The sequence below is a fragment of the Nelumbo nucifera genome, chromosome 2 (assembly GCF_055504915.1).
Source record: "Nelumbo nucifera cultivar China Antique chromosome 2, China Antique-T2T, whole genome shotgun sequence".
NCBI classification, from domain to species: domain Eukaryota; kingdom Viridiplantae; phylum Streptophyta; class Magnoliopsida; order Proteales; family Nelumbonaceae; genus Nelumbo; species Nelumbo nucifera.
Genome location: NC_142650.1, coordinates 102,075,698 through 102,093,710, shown reverse-complemented (window position 1 = coordinate 102,093,710; position 18,013 = coordinate 102,075,698). Strand labels below are relative to the sequence as shown.

Here is an 18,013-nt window from a genome sequence, read left to right as displayed (position 1 = left end):
TGGGGATCATCCTGGGCTTCCTGCTTCAATTGGGTAGACAGTGGATAATTCAGCCGTGACTGGCCCATCAGATTAAAGTCACCAGCTCTAGAGAGTGCATCTACCACTGCATTAGAGGCCCCAGACTTGTATTCAATAGCAAAGTCAAACCCCATTAACTTGTAGTCCCACTTGTGCTGATATGAGCCCAAAACTCGCTGCTCCAACAGGTGTTTAATGCTGCGGTGGTCCGTCCTAACAGTAAACCTTCGGCCCAAAAGATATGCCCTCCATCTTTGAACTGCCAAAGCAATGGCCATGAGCTCCTTCTCATAAGTGGACTTAGCTTGAGCTTGTAGAGAAAGAGCCTTGCTGAAATAGGCCAAGGGCCGGCCTTGCTGCATCAAGCCATCAACACGACCCTGATTCCCTTACCTGAGGCGTCTGCCTCTACTACGAACTCCAAATCAAAATTCGGGAGGGCCAGTGTAGGTGGAGTGGTTACGGCTTCTTTGAGTGCCTGAAATGCTTCTTCAACTTGTTGGTCCCACACAAATGAGTGCTTCTTTAGCAACCGCATGAAGGGAGCGGCAAGAACCCCATATCCTTTAATGAACCGGCGGTAGTAACCCGTCAGCTCAAGGAAACCCCTGAGATCCCGTGGAGAGCTGGGTCAGGCCCAAGAAACCATGCAACTAATCTTCTCTAGGTCTGTGTAAACCTGTCCTCCAGAAATGATATGCCCCAAGTAGCTGATCTGGGTATGTCCAAACGAGCATTTTGAAGGTATGGCGAACAATTGGTGTTCTCCTAGAAGGTTCAACACACACTGCAAGTGTTCCAAATGGGAGGCCCAACTGGAACTGTAAACAAGTATGTCGTTGAAGAACACTAGGACAAATAGGCGTAGATAAGGCTTGAAAATCCCGTTCATGAGTCTCTGGAATGAAGAGGGGGCATTGGTCAGCCCAAAGGGCATCACTAGGAACTCAAAATGTCCGTCTGAGGTCCTGAATGTTGTTTTGTGAATGTCCTCGGGGTGGACCCAGATCTGGTGGTATCCTAATCGCAGGTCCATCTTAGAGAAGTATTTAGCTTGGCCCAACTCATCAAATAGTTCTTCAATCAAGGGTATGGGGTATCTGTCTTTGACCATGGTACGGTTCAAGGCTCTATAGTCCACATAGAATCTCCAACTCCCGTCCTTCTTTCTTACCAAAATTACTGTGGAAGAAAAGGGGTTGCTGCTAGCAGAAGATGTCAAAATTCATTTTGGCAAAACCAAGAGGTGGGGGGTCCAGTAAGAGCTTGAGACCTTCCTAGCTGAAACTGAATCTGCAATTTCCTTACAGTTCCTAAGCAGGTCATCTACTGAAATTTCTGCAAATCGGTCCAAAGTCTTCAGCCAATGAGTTACCCTTACATGAATCACTTCTATCACTACTTCCACAGTTCTCTCCTTCTCTGAGAAGATCCTCAAGTTCCTTTCTTCCCAGATAGACCAACACACTGCAGCCCTAACACATCTCCACATTATCTTTGCCCTTTTTGTTGGCTAGTTAGAAGGAAAGGAGGTAAACAAGCTTTGCACCTTCACTCATTTTGTAATCATAATCATCATCTAAGCCTTGTCCTAAATATATAGGGCCAGCTACATGAATTCTGTTCTGTTCCACCATTCTGTTCTGTATATTGCCATATCCATTGTTAAACCATGAGTGCTTAAATTATTTCTTACTACTTCAAACCATTTCCTTTTTGGTCTGCCCCAGCCCTTCCTAGCCTCCTCAACTTGCAAAAGATTGCTGCTTGGAACAAGAGATGAGGTAACTACTAGCACAATATGGAAAGAAAATGTCAGTATCTCATGAAGAGTTAAAGGAATCACTGGTTGGTGTAAGTTATAAAAGTTTTTTCCCTAAACTGAAAATTGAAATGGTAGTCCAGCCTTTACGTGAATTTTAAGGAGTAAAGGATAAGATCCACTCTGCCCAATGAAAGATTGCTATTAGATAAGATAAAATCTCTTATTGAGTCTTCATCAGCTATAGTTGTTGAGGGAGGAAGGATCGAAAATGTCTCTGAGACTGGTTTGGAGTGTGTAGAGGGAAGTGATATTTCTCATATTCAATGGTGGCTCACCTCATCATGCAGTATTGATGATAAAGAGATTAATTAGTTAATGAGGTTGAGGGGAATGATGAGGAAGATGAAGTGTATAATGGCACCAGCCCAACCCATGGAACACATTAAAGCCCTAGGTAACAAAGAGGCAACATGAAGGTGCCAAATCCTCCAAAAAGCTTTTTAGTTCTTTTGGATGCAGGTGGAAAATGCTGATGCAGATTAGCAATCTATTTAAAGTTTTGAACATATAACTTTTAGCTTTAATGGCACCAGCCCAACCCATGGAACACATTAAAGCCCTAACAAAGAGACAACAATGAAGGTGCCAAATCCTCCAAAAAGTTTGTCTTTTTGGATGCAGGTGGAAAATGCTGATGCAGATTAGCAATCTATTTGAAGTTTTGAACATACAACTTTTAGGTGGCCTAAGAAAAGAGGTAGAGCCTTGTGGAGGTGTGCTACGGCTGCATTGATTTGGACTGTCTGGAACAAAAGAAACTCCAATTTTTTTTATGAGAAGGGATGAAGTCAATGTTTGGAAATGTTTAATTAATAGAGCCATCAACTGGGTGAATACCTTGGAACTCTTTTCTCTATTCTCTGTTAGTGGTGTTAGTGAAGGGGTATTTCAGTCTTTGTACTTGTTGAGAATGCTGATGTGTACTGTTATATTAGTTCGAGTGCCTCTTACTTAAAGAAGGGCACTCAAGTCTTTTCCAATAAGTTAATAATATAATAACAGGTCTGGCCGAATCAAGGGATTAACTTTTTTCCCTAATTCGAACCAGCCTTTCTCTCTTCTCTCTTTTCTTCTTTCCTCTCCTACTTCTTGCTGTCTATTTTACTCTACAGTCAACGAACAAGACAGAATTCTATGGCAGGTCAAACTTCAACATGGTATCAGAGCTAGGTTCACCAAATCAGACTTGCTAGAATTCTGCCTTCTGCGCATTCGAATTAGGGTTTCACTTGGGGTTCTCAGTTGTGAGTTGGAGACTGGGAAAAGGGCTGAAAAGGAGTGATCGCCCTCTTCCCTAGGAGGTCTCTATGCCTCCGATTGTGTCGTTGGTGATTGGTTGCTGTGGTTTCTAAGACCTAGTTAGGGCTGGTACGTGTGGTGCAGTGGTGTCTCAGCCCTTCGTATGGTTGGCCTTCAGGCGATGAGGTAAAGTTTTTTTTATATATTTTTTTTGGAATACATGAGAGGTGTAGTACAGTTCGCATGATGGGTTTTCAGATTGCAGTATGCTAGGGTTTATTCTGGTTTGTATGTGATTCGAATGGCAATAGTGTCTACTGAATGGTGAAGCTTCCTATAGTTGTGGATTAATGTTGGTGGTGTTACAAGTGTGGTTTTCAGCTTTTGATATCGCTGAAATCAGTGTGTAGACCTCGGTGAGTAGGGGTTGTGGTGTTGTAGTTTTCAGCATTTAATACTGCCGAAATCAGTGTACAGATTTCGGTGAGTAGGGTTTGTGGTGTTGCAGTTCTCAGCTGTTAAAATCAGTGTGCAGATTTCGGTGAAGTGTCTGTGTGTAGTGTGCAGTGTGTAGTGCTCCTAATTCAGTGCTCAGAATTAAGGGAGTTCGGCAATGGCAGACAACAGTGATAGTAAACCTAGTGTCATGATATCTACTGACTACCTGAATGTCCAAATGACCTCCATTAAACTGAATGGAGAGAATTATGTCCCTTGGGCCAAGTCTGTAGAGGTTTTTCTGAAGGCGAAGAAGAAAGTGAAGCATATAAGAGAGGAGAAACCCCCCGCTAATTCTCAGGAGTATGAAGACCGGGAACAGGAAGATGCACAGATCATTACATGGTTGTGGAACAGTATGGAACCCAAAATCAGTGTGAACTTCATGTTTCTTGACACAGCCAAAGAGGTGTGGGATCATGCTAAGAAACTATATTCAGGTCAGGATAATACCACTAGGGTATATCAACTGTATCAGGAATACTTCAATCTGCAACAGGGAAATCAGAGCCTTGAGGAGTACTATGCCAATGTGAGGAATATCCGTAATGAGTTAAATGTCTATCATCCTCTCACTTCAGATGTCAAAGTTCAACATCAACAGCGAGAGCAGCTTGATGTGACACGGTTTCTGGTGGGGCTGAAGTCTGAGTATGAACCTGTACGAGCCCAGATACTAGGGGGATCTGCTCTTCCATCTTTAGAGGAGGTGTTTGCTCGTCTTCGGAGGGCTTCCATTGGATCTATGGACTCTAATGTCTCCGATAAATCAGCATTTGCAGTGTCAAGAGGCCGAGGTGGCAGAAGTGGGACTCGAGGAACCCAGCCTGGCAGGAGTGGTAGTGGTGGATCTACACATATCCGTGGTGGTGGTCGTACTGGAGGCAGAGATTCAGGGGGAGCTCGTGGTAGAGGACGTGGCTCGGGTCCACGGAAGTTTACTCACTGTGGTTTGGATGGACATACCATTAACTACTGCTATGACTTACATGGTCCTCCCTCGACGTGGGCCAACCATGCCATGACTAGTGACACCAGTTTCAGCTCTACACAGGAGAAACGGTCAGCTGACCCGATGCCTTCTACTCCCTCAGATGGTCCAGGCAAGGAGATGGTGAGTGTTCCTCGTGATGAGTATGAGAGGTTTGTTCAATCCAAGTCGCAGCAGAACACAGCTTCCTTTGCACACTCAGGTATGGCTTGTTTGGCATCCACACCCAACCCCTGGATTATTGACTCTGGAGCCTCCGATCACATGACGAGAACTCCAGGTGTGTTTTCATCTCTCACTCATTGCTCAACATCACAATCTGTTACCCTTGCTAATGGCTCCACGTCATCTATCTGTGGTGTTGGTAATGTTGACCTAGACCCTGTATCCCTATCCTCTGTTTTATATGTACCTAAGCTTCCATTTAATCTTATGTCTGTTAGTAAGCTGACCAAGTCCCTTAAGTGCTTCATCACTTTTTACCCTTCTATGTGTGTTTTTCAGGATCTCAAGACGGGGATGAAAATTGGTGGAGGGCATGAAACCGGTGGACTGTATTATCTTGATGGTGGTGGACGAACGTCAACGGCTCTTCAGTCATCCATTTCTCCTCTCCAGTGGCACTGTAGATTTGGTCATCCTTCGCTGAAAGTGTTGCAGTCCTTAGTCCCTTCATTGAGTCAACTTTCTGTTTTAGATTGTGAGTCTTGTCAATTTGGGAAACACCATCGTGTTCCCTTTCGTTCTAGGGTCGATAACCGTGTGTCGAGTCTTTTTTCTTTAATTCATTCAGATGTTTGGGGTCCTTATAAAGTGATGTCATATAATGGATACCGATATTTTGTTATTTTTGTTGATGACTGTTCAAGAATGACGTAGCTCTATTTAATGAAAGAAAGAAGTGAATTATTTTCCATCTTCCAGAAATTTTATGCTGAGATCCGCAATCAATTTGGTGTTCACATCAAAATTTTCCGTTCTGATAATGGTCGTGAATACTTGTCTTCATCTTTTCGAGAATACTTGGATCAACATGGCATTATACACCAAACTTCATGTACCTATACTCCGCAACAAAATGGGGTTGCTGAGAGAAAGAACCGCCATCTTGTAGAAACGGCACGCTCCCTCATGCACCACATGAATGTTCCCAAAACTTTTTGGAGCGATGCAATGCTCACCTCTTGTTTCTTAATTAATCGGATGCCCACGTCTATCCTTGATGGTCGTTCTCCTTTTAGTGTCTTATTCCCCAACATGTCTCCGTTTCCGCTTTCTCCTCGGGTATTTGGGTGTGTCTGCTTCGTTCATAATCTGAGTCCCGGGACTGACAAGTTAGATGCACGTTCCGTGAAGTGTATCTTCCTTGGTTATTCCCGAACTCAGAAAGGGTACAAGTGTTATCATCCTAGTTCTCGTCGTTCCTTGGTATGTGCTGATGTTACATTCTTCGAGTCTACTCCGTTCTTCGTGGGGTCCGGTGCTGCTGCTTCCCCCACATCACCACCTCCTCTTCCTCTTCCTGTGGCTGATCCACCTCCTCTGGTTCCAGTCATGCCTACGTCCTTGCCTCCGGTGCCACCATTGGTTGACCGTCCACCCATCCGTCACGTGTATACACATCGCCCACGTGTACCGGCTGCAGCTCCTCTAGCTTCATCACCGTCGACAGATCCAGCTCCAGCTCTGACACCAACCTCCGACCTAGATCTTCCTGTTGCCTTACGGAAAGGTAAGCGTACTTGCACCCTTCACCCTATTTCCAATTTTGTTTCACTTACCCACCTCTCCGCTTCCCATCGCCAGTTCATATCTTTGTTATCCTCCGTGGTTGTTCCTAAGGATGTCCAGGAAGTCCTTACCTCTCCAGAGTGATGCCGTGCTATGGAAGAAGAGCTCTCTGCTTTGCATCATAATCACACTTGGGATCTCACCGCTCTTCCTCCTGGGAAGCAGGCTGTCGGTTGTAAGTGGGTGTATAGTGTTAAGTACTTGCCAGATGGTCGTGTTGAGCGCCTGAAGGCGCGGCTGGTTGCCAAAGGGTACTCCCAAACCTATGGCATTGACTACACGGAGACGTTCTCCCCGGTTGCTAAGATAGGGTCAGTTCGTGTCGTCATCTCTCTTGCAGCTATGTCTGGTTGGCCTCTCCATCAGCTCGATATCAAAAATGCCTTTTTGCATGGGGATTTGCTCGAGGAGGTCTACATGGAGCAACCACCCGGGTTTGTTGCTCAGGGGGAGGATGGTAAGGTATGCAGACTTAAGAAGGCTATTTATGGACTTAAACAGTCCCCTCGAGCATGGTTTGGTAGGTTCAGTGAGGTGGTCAAGAAGTTTGGTATGAAACAGTGCCAAGTTGATCACTCTGTCTTCAGTCTTGCCTCTTCGGCAGGTAAAATAATATTGGTGGTGTATGTGGATGATATCGTTGTGACTGGGAATGATAAAATGGGCATTGACAGATTGAAGGCATTTCTACAGGAACACTTTCAGACAAAGGACCTTGGCAAGTTAAAATACTTTTTGGGCATAGAGGTAGCAAGATCTAAGCATGGCATTAATTTGTGCCAGAGGAAATATGTGCTTGATTTACTGGAAGAAACAGGATTGTTGGGTACTAAACCGGCTGAGACACCTATGGAAACAAATACGAGGCTGAGCAGTGATATAGGTGAAGTGTTTGAAGAGCCTGGCAGATACCGACGACTTGTAGGCAAACTAAACTATCTAACCATTACTCGGCCAGATATTTCATTTGCGGTTAGTGTGGTGAGTCAGTTCATGCAGAAACCTTTGGTCCCACATTGGAATGCAGTGCTAAGGATTGTGAGGTATCTAAAAGGAGCTCCTGGTCGTGGTTTGCTATACAGAAGTGGTGGAAAACTGGTAGTAGAAGGATACACCGATGCTGATTGGGCAGGTTCTATGTCTGATAGACGATCTACCACAGGCCATTGCACCTTTCTGGGGGGTAACCTGGTAACATGGAAAAGTAAGAAGCAAACAGTTGTGGCAAGAAGCAGTGCAGAAGCAGAATATAGGGCCATGGCACATACTGCTTGTGAACTAGTGTGGCTGAGGAACCTTCTACAGGAGATACGATATGACATCAGTACTCCAATGAAGCTCTATTGTGACAATCAGGCAGCGGTTCATATCTCTTCCAATCCAGTGTTTCATGAAAGAACTAAGCACATCGAAGTTGACTGTCATTTTGTGAGAGAGAAGGTGCTGAATGGGGTGATAGAAACTGCATATGTTAGTACGGGAAACCAGTGGGCAGACTTGTTTACAAAAGGCTTGAGTCGGGGGAGAGTGGACTACATATGTAACAAGCTGGGATTATATGATATATACTCACCAGCTTGAGGGGGAGTGTTAGTGGTGTTAGTGAAGGGGTATTTCAGTCTTTGTACTTGTTGAGAATGCTGATGTGTACTGTTATATTAGTTCGAGTGCCTCTTACTTAAAGAAGGGCACTCAAGTCTTTTCCAATAAGTTAATAATATAATAACAGGTCTGGCCGAATCAAGGGATTAACTTTTTTCCCTAATTCGAACCAGCCTTTCTCTCTTCTCTCTCTTCTCTCTTTTCTTCTTTCCTCTTTCCTCTCCTACTTCTTGCTGTCTACTTTACTCTACAGTCAACGAACAAGACAGAATTCTATGGCAGGTCAAACTTCAACATTCTCTTTCAATGATTTATGGAGAAATTGGGAAGTGGTTGCCAAAAGTTCTGGTGCGAGAAGTAAACTGTCAGCAGAATGGAAACCTCCTCAAGTGGGTATTGTGAATAAACCCTAGTTGTTTCTAGGTCAAAGTAGAGAAGAAGAAAGAAGAAAGAAAAGAGAAAGAAGAAGAAGGAGAGGAGAAAAGTATTCGGCCAGACTAGAAGAGAGGATGTACTAAAGTACCTCTCCTAGCCGACCCACTTGACTTTTATTCATGAAAACTTGAGTTACAAGAAAGACAACTTTGTCCCTCATAGAAGATGGGACACATAACTTAAACTCAGATACAATAGACATTTCACTTTCAATAAGATACACCAGAATGACCAAAATACCCCTGACTCGAGCATTCTAACACTCCCCCTCAAGCTGGAGAGTATATATCATATAGTCCCAACTTGTTACAAATGTAATCTATTCTTCCCCGAGACAATCCTTTTGTGAAAATATCTGCCCACTGATTTCCTGAGCTCACATGAGATGTAGTTATTACCCCACTTATCACTTTCTCTCTCACAAAGTGACAATCCACCTCAATATGTTTAGTTCTTTCATGGAAGACCGGATTGGATGAGATGTGAACAGCAGCTTGGTTATCACAGTATAGTTTCATGGGTTTGTCAATTGAGAAACCCATCTCCTGTAGTAAGTTCTTCAGCCATACTAGTTCACATGTGGTATGAGCCATAGCCCTGTACTCTGCTTCCGCACTACTTCTTGCCACCACTGTTTGCTTCTTGCTCTTCCAAATTACAAGATTGCCACCCAGGAAGGTACAATACCCTGTGGTTGACTTCCTGTCTGATATAGAGCCAGCCCAATCAGCATCTGTGTACCCTACTATCTCAAGAGGTCCTCCTTTTTGGTATAACAGACCACGACCTGGAGCACTCTTTAGGTACCTAACAATTCTCAGAACAGCTCCCGGTGAGGAACCCGGGGATGTTGCATAAACTGACTCACCACACTCACAGCAAATGATATATCTGGTTGGGTAATGGTCAGGTAGTTCAACTTTCCCACCAACCTTCTATATCTTCCAGGATCATCAAACTCATCACCTGCATCCACTTAACTTGGCATTGAGTTCCATAGGAGTCTCTGCTGGTTTAGCACCTAACAACCATGTTTCTTCAAGTAGATCAAGAACATATTTCCTCTGGCATAGGTTGATCCCCTGTTTTGACCTCGCAACTTCTATTCCTAAGAAATACTTTAGCTTCCCCAGATCTTTCGTATTGAAGTGGTCCTGTAAGAATTTTTTCAGCCTGTCAATTCCATTGCTGTCACTTCCAGTTATGACAATATCATCCACATACACGACTAGCAAGATTTTTCCATCTTTCGAGTTATAGCTAAACACGGAATGATCAACCTGACATTGTTTCATCCCAAAGGCCTTCACCACTTCACTGAACCTGCCGAACCATGCACGTGGAGATTGTTTCAGTCCATAGATTGCCTTTTTGAGCCTGCACACCTTACCAGCCTCCCCTTGAGCAACAAACCCTGGTGGTTGCTCCATATACACCTCCTCAACAAGATCACCATGTAGGAAGGCATTTTTTATGTCAAGTTGTAGGAGAGGCCAATCATACATAGTAGCCAATGAGATCAACACCCGAACTGAACCAATTTTAGCCACAGGAGAGAATGTCTCCATATAGTCCACACCATATAACTGAGAATAGCCCTTGTCCACTAACCGTGCCTTCAATCGTTCCACACTGCCATTAGGAAGATGTTTCACTGTATAGACCCATTTACACCCAACAGTGTGCTTACCAGGAGGAAGGATGGTGAGTTCCCAAGTATGATTATGTTGTAGAGCAGAGAGTTCTTCTTCCATGGCTTGCCGCCACCCTGGAGAGGCAAGGGTTTCCTGTACAATCTTGGGAGTGGGAACTGAAGAGAGTAATGATATAAACTTGCAATGGGAAGCAGAAAGGTGAGCAGTGGAAACATAGTCTGAAATGGGATGAGAAGTACAAGTACGTTTACCTTTCCGCAAAGCAATAGGGAGATGAAGATCTGAGGGAGAAAGAGCAGTAGCAGGATCTGTCGACGGGTGCCGAAGTGGAGGAGGAGCCGAAGCACTTCTGCGAGTATACACTTGAGTAATTGGCGGCCTCTCTGTAGTAACCGGCATATGATGTGCATCTGCAGTAGGAGTGGGAGCTACGGGAAGGGGGTCCACAACCGGAACAGAAAGAGGAACCACAGAGGGAGAAGTAAGAGACCCCGGCATTGGAGAAAAAAGGAACTGATTCAAAGAAGGTGACATCCGGGCACACAAACGATTTATGAAACTTAGGGTTATAACATTTGTACCCTTTCTGAGTCCTTGAGTAGCCAAGAAAAATACACTTCGTAGTCCGAGCATCTAGCTTGTCTACTCCAGGCCCCAAGTGCTGAACAAAACAAACACAACCAAAGACTCTTGGGGTGAGAGGAAAGGGAGACAAAGTGGGGAACAACACGGAGAAAGGGGATTGACTTCCAAGGATTGACATGGGCATCCGATTTATCAAAAAACAGGATGTAAGAACAGCATCACTCCAAAAGTGCTTTGGGACATACATATTGATCATCAAGGACCGAGCAATTTCAAGAAGATGTCTATTTTTCCGTTCAACTACATCGTTTTGTTGTGGGGTATAGGCACAAGAAGTTTGATGAATTATTCCATGATGTTCTAGGTATTGCTGAGATGAGGAGATGTATTCTTTGGCATTATCGGAGCGAAGTATTTTCATATTAACACCAAACTGAGTGCGTATTTCAGCATGAAATTTCTGAAAAATAGAGAACAATTCACTACGGTCTTTCATAAGATAGATCCATGTCATCCTTGAAAAGTCATCAACAAAGATTACAAAATACTTAAACCCATTGTATGACACCACTTTAACTGGACCCCATACATCAGAATGAACTAAAGCAAAAGGACTTGAGACACGACTATCAATTCTTGGACTAAATGAGACTCGATGATGTTTTCCCAACTGACATGACTCACAATCTAATGATGAAAGATGACTCAAGGAAGGAACTAGCAGCTTCAAAGCCTTGAGAGAGGGATGACCAAGTCTGCAGTGCCATTGGAGAGGAGTAAGAGACAACTGAAAAGCCACTAGAGGGCCACCACCATCAAGGTAATACAAACCACCGGCTTCATGCCCTCCACCAATCTTCGTCCCCGTCTTGAGATCCTGAAATACACAAGAAGAAGAATAGAAGGTTACAGAACAATTAAGGGACTTGGTTAATCTACTAACAGACATAAGGTTAAAAGGAAACTTAAAAACATATAAAACAAATGCTAAAGACAATGAGGAGAGATCAACATCACCAACACCACAAATAGGAGATGTAGAACCATTAGCAAGTGTAACTGTTTGAGATGTGGAGGTGCGAGAAAGGGAAGAAAATACATCAGGAGTCCCAAACATATGGTCCGAGGCGCCAGAATCAATGATCCAGGGTAAGGCTTTGGAAGCTAAACAAGTCATACCTGAATGGGCAAGTGTAGCTGTGTTCTGCTGAGATGTTTGAAGGAACTGCTCATATATTGCCCGTGGTACACTCACCATTTCCTGCTCGGAAGCACAAGTGGGTGTGGAGGGGGTTGGTGCAGTTTGCTGGCTTTCAGTAATTGTGCTACTACTTTTAGATGTAACATGGTTAGCCCAAGTGTTAGGTGGACCACGCAAATCATAGCAGAAATTAACTGTGTGCCCCTCTAAGCCACAATGTGTACATTTTCTCTGAGCATTACCCCTTCCTTTTCCACGGCCTCCCCCTAACTCACAGCCTCTAGTCCGGCCACTGGCCCGGTTAAACATGTGTCCACCACAGTTGCTTGGAGGGCCACTGCTGCCACCACCACTTCTACTTCCGCGACTACTCCCTTTAGTCACTACCAAACTAGATCTACCAGAGAAGGAAGAATGTTCCACTGGCTCAATGGATGTCCTCTTAAGACGAGCAAAAACTTCTTCAAGTGAGGGGAGAGCTGATCCCCCCAATATCTGTGCTCTGACTGGCTCATACTCAGCCTTCAAACCCACAAGAAACCTAGTCACATCAAGTTGTTCACGTTGCTGCTGTTGGATCTGGACATCTGATGTGAGAGGGTGATGCACATTTAACTCATTGCGGATGTTTCTCAAACTTGCATAATACTCTTCTAAGCTTTGACTTTCTTGCTTCAAATTGAAGTACTCTTGGTATAACTGATATACCCTAGTTGTGTTGTATTGTCCAGAGTACAACTTTTTAGCATGATCCCAGATCTCTTTGGCTGTATCTAGGAACATGAAGTTCACACTAATCTTTGGTTCCATGCTGTTCCAAAGCCATGTCATTATCTGTACATCATCTTGTTCCCAATCACTGAACCCAGGAGAATCAGAGGAAGGTTTCTCTTCCCTCACATGTTTGACTTTCCTCTTGGCTTTCAAGAACACCTCCACAGATTTTGCCCATGGTATATAGTTCTCACCATTCAACTTGATGGATGTCATTTGAACACTTAGATAATCTGAAGAGAGCATGATGCCTGTTTTGTTGTCATTCCCAACTACAGTTGAAGCCATCTCAATTATGTCTCCTCTAAATATACACCACAATCTCACACTTGTCACAAGACTTATCTCACTTACAATACCACCAACCCACTTTCTTCAACTGCACATTACACACTACACTCTAAAGCTGAAATCATTCAGTCAACACATCAAACACTTGGACTGCACACTGCAGGACCATTTACCACCAACACACCACTACTAAAATTACTCAGTCATTTCATCGAACACTTGTTCTGCAAACTGCAGAGCTGATTACACACAAGGTCTAGGGGTTCACTTTTAAGCATTTAAAAAAATAGATATGCCAGCCACCACAACACAATCAACACCACACCACTGTTGTCGTGGATATCAGCAGTCTACCACTCTTCTTTCAGCACACATGTGAGCAAGAAAACACAAAAAAAAAAACATGACTGATATATGTATCAGTTTCACCCAGCACCACAACAACTAACTTTCGATGTACACAAAAAAAATCAGCATTCACAGTCCATTTCTGAACACACGACAACAGTGTCCATACCTGTATACGACTAGCCCTCTTCGTACACTGAATAGAGGGTCTAGTATACCACTTCAACGACCACCACAACACCGGCCAGAGGCATTCTCACCTCTAGGTCCTCAAAACGACAACTCCTTTTCAGCCCTTTATCGAGTCTTCAATCAGATCAGCTGTAGGATGAAGAAACCTACTGTGAAGCTGGCGGCGAACCCAGGAAGAAGACGGCAACAAGAAAAAAAAACGAACACCAAACCTTAATGCTCTGATACCATGTGAATAAACCCTAGTTGTTTCTAGGTCAAAGTAGAGAAGAAAAAAGAAGAAAGAAAAGAGAAAGAAGAAGAAGGAGAGGAGAAAAGTATTCGGCCAGACTAGAAGAGAGGATGTACTAAAGTACCTCTCCTAGCCGACCCACTTGACTTTTATTCATGAAAACTTGAGTTACAAGAAAGACAATTTTGTCCCTCATAGAAGATGGGACACATAACTTAAACTCAGATACAATAGACATTTCACTTTCGATAAGATACACCAGAATGACCAAAATACCCCTGACTCGAGCATTCTAACAGGTATCATTAAGCTCAACTTTGATGGTAGAAGTTTAGGCAATCCGGGACCTTCCGGTATTGGGGAACTGTTTACAAATGCAAAGGGGTTAATTATCACTTTATATTCTGGCCTATAGGAGTAGGGAATTTAGCTAATGCAAAAATTCAAGCAATGCTACAAGGAGCTGAATTTGCCAAAGAACCGAATTGTGAACAGCTTTTAATCAAAGGTAATTCCAAGCTAGTGATCCAGTGGTTAAAAGAACTAGAAACAGCAGCCTGGCCCTATAAGGGGGTTTTACGAAGATTCAGACGGCTAACTACAAACACGTCAGTCCATTTCCAATGGGAAAGAAGATCAGGAAATAGGTTAGCAGACTCACTAGCTAAAGAAAGGGTGCATATTGATCTGAGGCTGCATATCATGCTTCTTTTTGGGAACTTTCTCTGTGTATCTTTTATGCTTCTAATTTTTAATAAAAACTCACTATTCATCAAAAAGGTGCCAAATCTTCCTATCAATGTGAACTTTCATCCATTGAGCGACAACCCTTCCTCTCAACACCATGAGATCACTAAGTCCAACTTTCATCTCTACCCAACAGGTGGGCCTTGCAGTCAAGCTCCCTTTTGCCTTTGCACTTGAGGACCAATCTCCATCTGAACCAACGAAACCTTTAAAAAGGAAATGGACCTAATTAAGGTGGTCTATAAAGAAGACAGTGAACAAGAAGATTGGCTTACTTTTTAGGAGGTGCTGAATTCACTAAAAAGGTGTTTCGGGAGAGAGAGAAAGAGAGAGAGAGAGAGAGAGAGAGAGAGAAATAAGGCTGTCAAATCTTTCAGTGTACTATATCTCGAGAAATGCTTGGCAGGGTGGAAAGGAACTATATCTCATTAGGGGGAAGAGTAACTCTAATCAAGTCTACCTTAGCAAATCTTTCAGTGTACTACATGTCAATGTTTAGGATGCCACAAGGGATAGTGAGGAAAATTGAAAAAAATCATGAGGGATTTTCTTTGGGAGCCAGGGGAAAAAAGGAAAGATCATTTGGTTAGTTGGGAAAAGGTGAGGAAGTTGAAGGTGGAAGGGGGTTTGAAAATTCGTAATGTTAGGCTGAGGAATTAAGCTCTGCTTTGCAAATGGCTTTGGAGGTTTCCAAATGAAAATGAGAAATTATGGCACAAAGTTGTTGCAAGCATTCATGGCATGTCGAGCAACGGATGGGATGTTGGATGTCTCCACAAGGCTACCTTGGCTGCTCCCTGGAAGGCCATCCATGATGTTCTCCCTACCTTCCTAAATCATATCAGGTACGACTTGTCTTCTGGTAGTAAAATCAGATTTTGGGAGGATGTGTGGACTATGGATTGGGGATACTCCTTTGGGTGAGAAATTTCCTTCTCTTTGTGATCTGTCCAGGTTCAAGGGTAGGCCTATTTCAGATTTCCTAAGTCAACCATCTCACCTTCTAGGGTTGAATTGGAACTTTGGCTTTAACAGGAACCTTAGAGAGTCTGAAATACTTGCAGTGTCCGAGCTATTAGGATTGCTGAATTCAGTATTCTTGGGAGAAGGTGGGTCAGACTCTAGGATTTGGGGTCCTCATTCTGATGGGTCGTTTTCTTGTAAATCCCTTCTACAATCGTTGGTTGCCACTTCCTCTTCTCATCCTTTCCCAGTCAAGGGAATTTGGTGCCCTCCTACTCCCCCTAAAATCAGTGCTTTTTGTTGAGAAGTATTTCATAGCTGTATTAATACCTTTGATGTACTTCAAAGGAAAAGACCAAATTGGTGCTTGTCTCCCAACTGGTGTGTCCTGTGTAAGTTGAGTGGTGAAATTGCTTTCCACCTTCTAATATCTTGCCCTTTTGTCAGTTTTATCTGGAATTGGTTTACTTCCCTTTTTGGATGTAGGTGGTCTTCTCTTGATAGGTTGGAAGGTTTGTTCAGCCCTAATGGTATTAGTGGCATGAAAAGGAGGGGTAGGATTCTATGGAGGTGTACTAGAGCAGCAATACTTTGGACTGTTTGGGAGGAAAGAAATGATGGAATATTTGAAGGAAAATAAAAATGTAAGGAAGCTTTACTCGAAACAATAACATTGAGGGTGGCACATTGGGTAAAAAGCTTGAAGTTGTTTACAGATTTTAAGGTCAAAGACTTTTTTAGGGTTTGGGGACTTATTGTTGCCTCCTCATCTACGAGACAACAGTTTTTTGAGGCATGGTCTCCTCCAACAGATGGTTGGAAGAAGCTGAACTTTGATGGGAGTTGTGTGGGTAATCTAGGCTCTTCAGGCATTGGGGGGGCCATTAGAGATGAAAATGGAAACATTATTGCTCTGTACTCCGGTCCTGTGGAGCAGGGTGATGTGGCAAGGGCAGAGTTTCCAGCTGCAACATATGGGGTTGAGAAGGCTAAAGTGTTGGGTATTAATAGACTGATCATCGAGGGAGACTCAAAAACTGTGATAGAATGGTTGCAGAAAGGGGAAGGGGTGACATGGCAGTTGAAGAATGATTTCCGAAGACTTAAATGGATGTCAAGGAACATGTCAATCCAGGTGGGATGGGTTAGGAGATCTGCCGACAGTTTGGCAGATAGTTTAGCAAAGCAAGGGGTTCAAAGAACACTAATGTTTTGGGCACATTTGTAATTCTGTCCCGGGTCAGCTTACTAAAGCTGATTTCTTTCACCACTTCTTGTTGTATCCTAAAAGTCTTCTAATTAATGAAATCTTTTCAGAGTTATCGATCAAAAAAAAGGCTGTCAAATCATCAATTTCAGATTTAAAAAGGTTAAGATGGGGTCTTCGGTTCAGTTGCTGGATGGAGAGTTAATGGTTTTTTTCAATAATTTGGGGGAGGGGGAGGGGGAGAGGGGATTGCCATGAGTATATTGCTCATTGGGCCAGAGTTTGTATATGGTTTATGGGGATGTTAGGATGATTGTTGAGTTGGAGTGGACTGTTAATCTTCACAGTGGGTTGTTCTTGTGTATGGAGTGGGGTGTTGTGGTCTGTTGCTGTTTATTTGTTGTTTGAGTTGGTTGTGCTGATGGTTTGTGATAAGAGAATCAGCTTTTAATTTCATCTCTGTCTGGGTGATTGCTTATCGCCTGAATTTGTATTCTCCTTTCCTCTTTCAAATAAAATTTCAATTATCACAAAAAAAAACATGCACGACATCTTGCTGCAATGACAGGTCTAGCAAAGCAAAAGTTGGAGGATTTAGAGATAGAATGATAATAGCTTCTAGCAGCTAGGGAGGCACTTAGCCAGGTCTTGACTTGCTTTCCTCGTTGACAATGTCAAGAAGGATTACTGAGATAAATTTTATTTCAAACCTAAGGCAATTCTTTGCACGTACAGGCTCTACAGAACCTAATAAACAAACGTTGGTTCCAGGAAATATACCTGAAGTACTGCTAGTGAACAGAGCTTTAGCCATCCAGGGCCGATGACATTGGCGCGACAAAAACGAGCTGCCGTTTATGGACCTTAATGTAACTCGAATAAGTTTCATTTCTGCAACAATCAAATACCCATTTCAGTAGGAAATCCTTCTTTGATTCAGCAACATATAAGATAAGCTTCTTAAGACAAATTAAAGAAATCAATCAGTAACGAATAGTTCACAGAAATTAAGCAATAATGAACGAGCAGACCTACACTCCTGCGGTTTCTCGCTGATCACGGTCGTCGAACTCAAGGGCAACAACCAGCCAGGGTATGGTGAGGTCGGAAGCAAGTCTCTAATACCAATGGGCGGTGAATTGTGCGAGAGCAAAACGAGGGTTGTTCAATCTTTCGTATAATTACTATTTTGACCCTATTCTCATACCGTCATACGTGCCTTCACCCAGACGGTTGAACCATTCAATTCATCACCCGGAGGTAAAGCCGGGTTGGTTCAAATATAAACCCGAAAAATCTTTAAAAATCCGTTTGACGGGAGAAAGCTCATGTAAATAGGGGTGTTCAAAGTCTGGTTGGAGAAGATCTCAGACCAAATCAGTAAATTACGATTTGAGAAATTTTCAAATCAAACCG

General features: G+C 43.3%; 1 protein-coding gene across 3 annotated transcripts in view; it reads right to left on the bottom strand.

Moving 5' to 3' along the window:
* LOC104611118 (Ribosomal protein S18) overlaps positions 1-17,768 on the bottom strand; it is a 29,375-nt gene extending 11,607 nt beyond the window's left edge. Inside the window, exons 1-2 of one of the 3 annotated variants that reach the window (XM_010278047.3) lie at positions 17,629-17,768; positions 17,378-17,488 (exon numbers count right to left, since the gene is read on the bottom strand). In XM_010278047.3, coding sequence (XP_010276349.1) covers positions 17,378-17,486 — 109 coding nt within the window. In that variant the 5' untranslated portion in view covers positions 17,487-17,488; positions 17,629-17,768. Of the gene's footprint in view, positions 1-10,308; positions 10,587-17,377; positions 17,489-17,628 lie in introns of those variants that run through there. The other 2 variants (XM_019200077.2, XM_088898247.1) reach the window with 2 other exon arrangements.
* Positions 17,769-18,013: the final 245 nt, after the last annotated feature.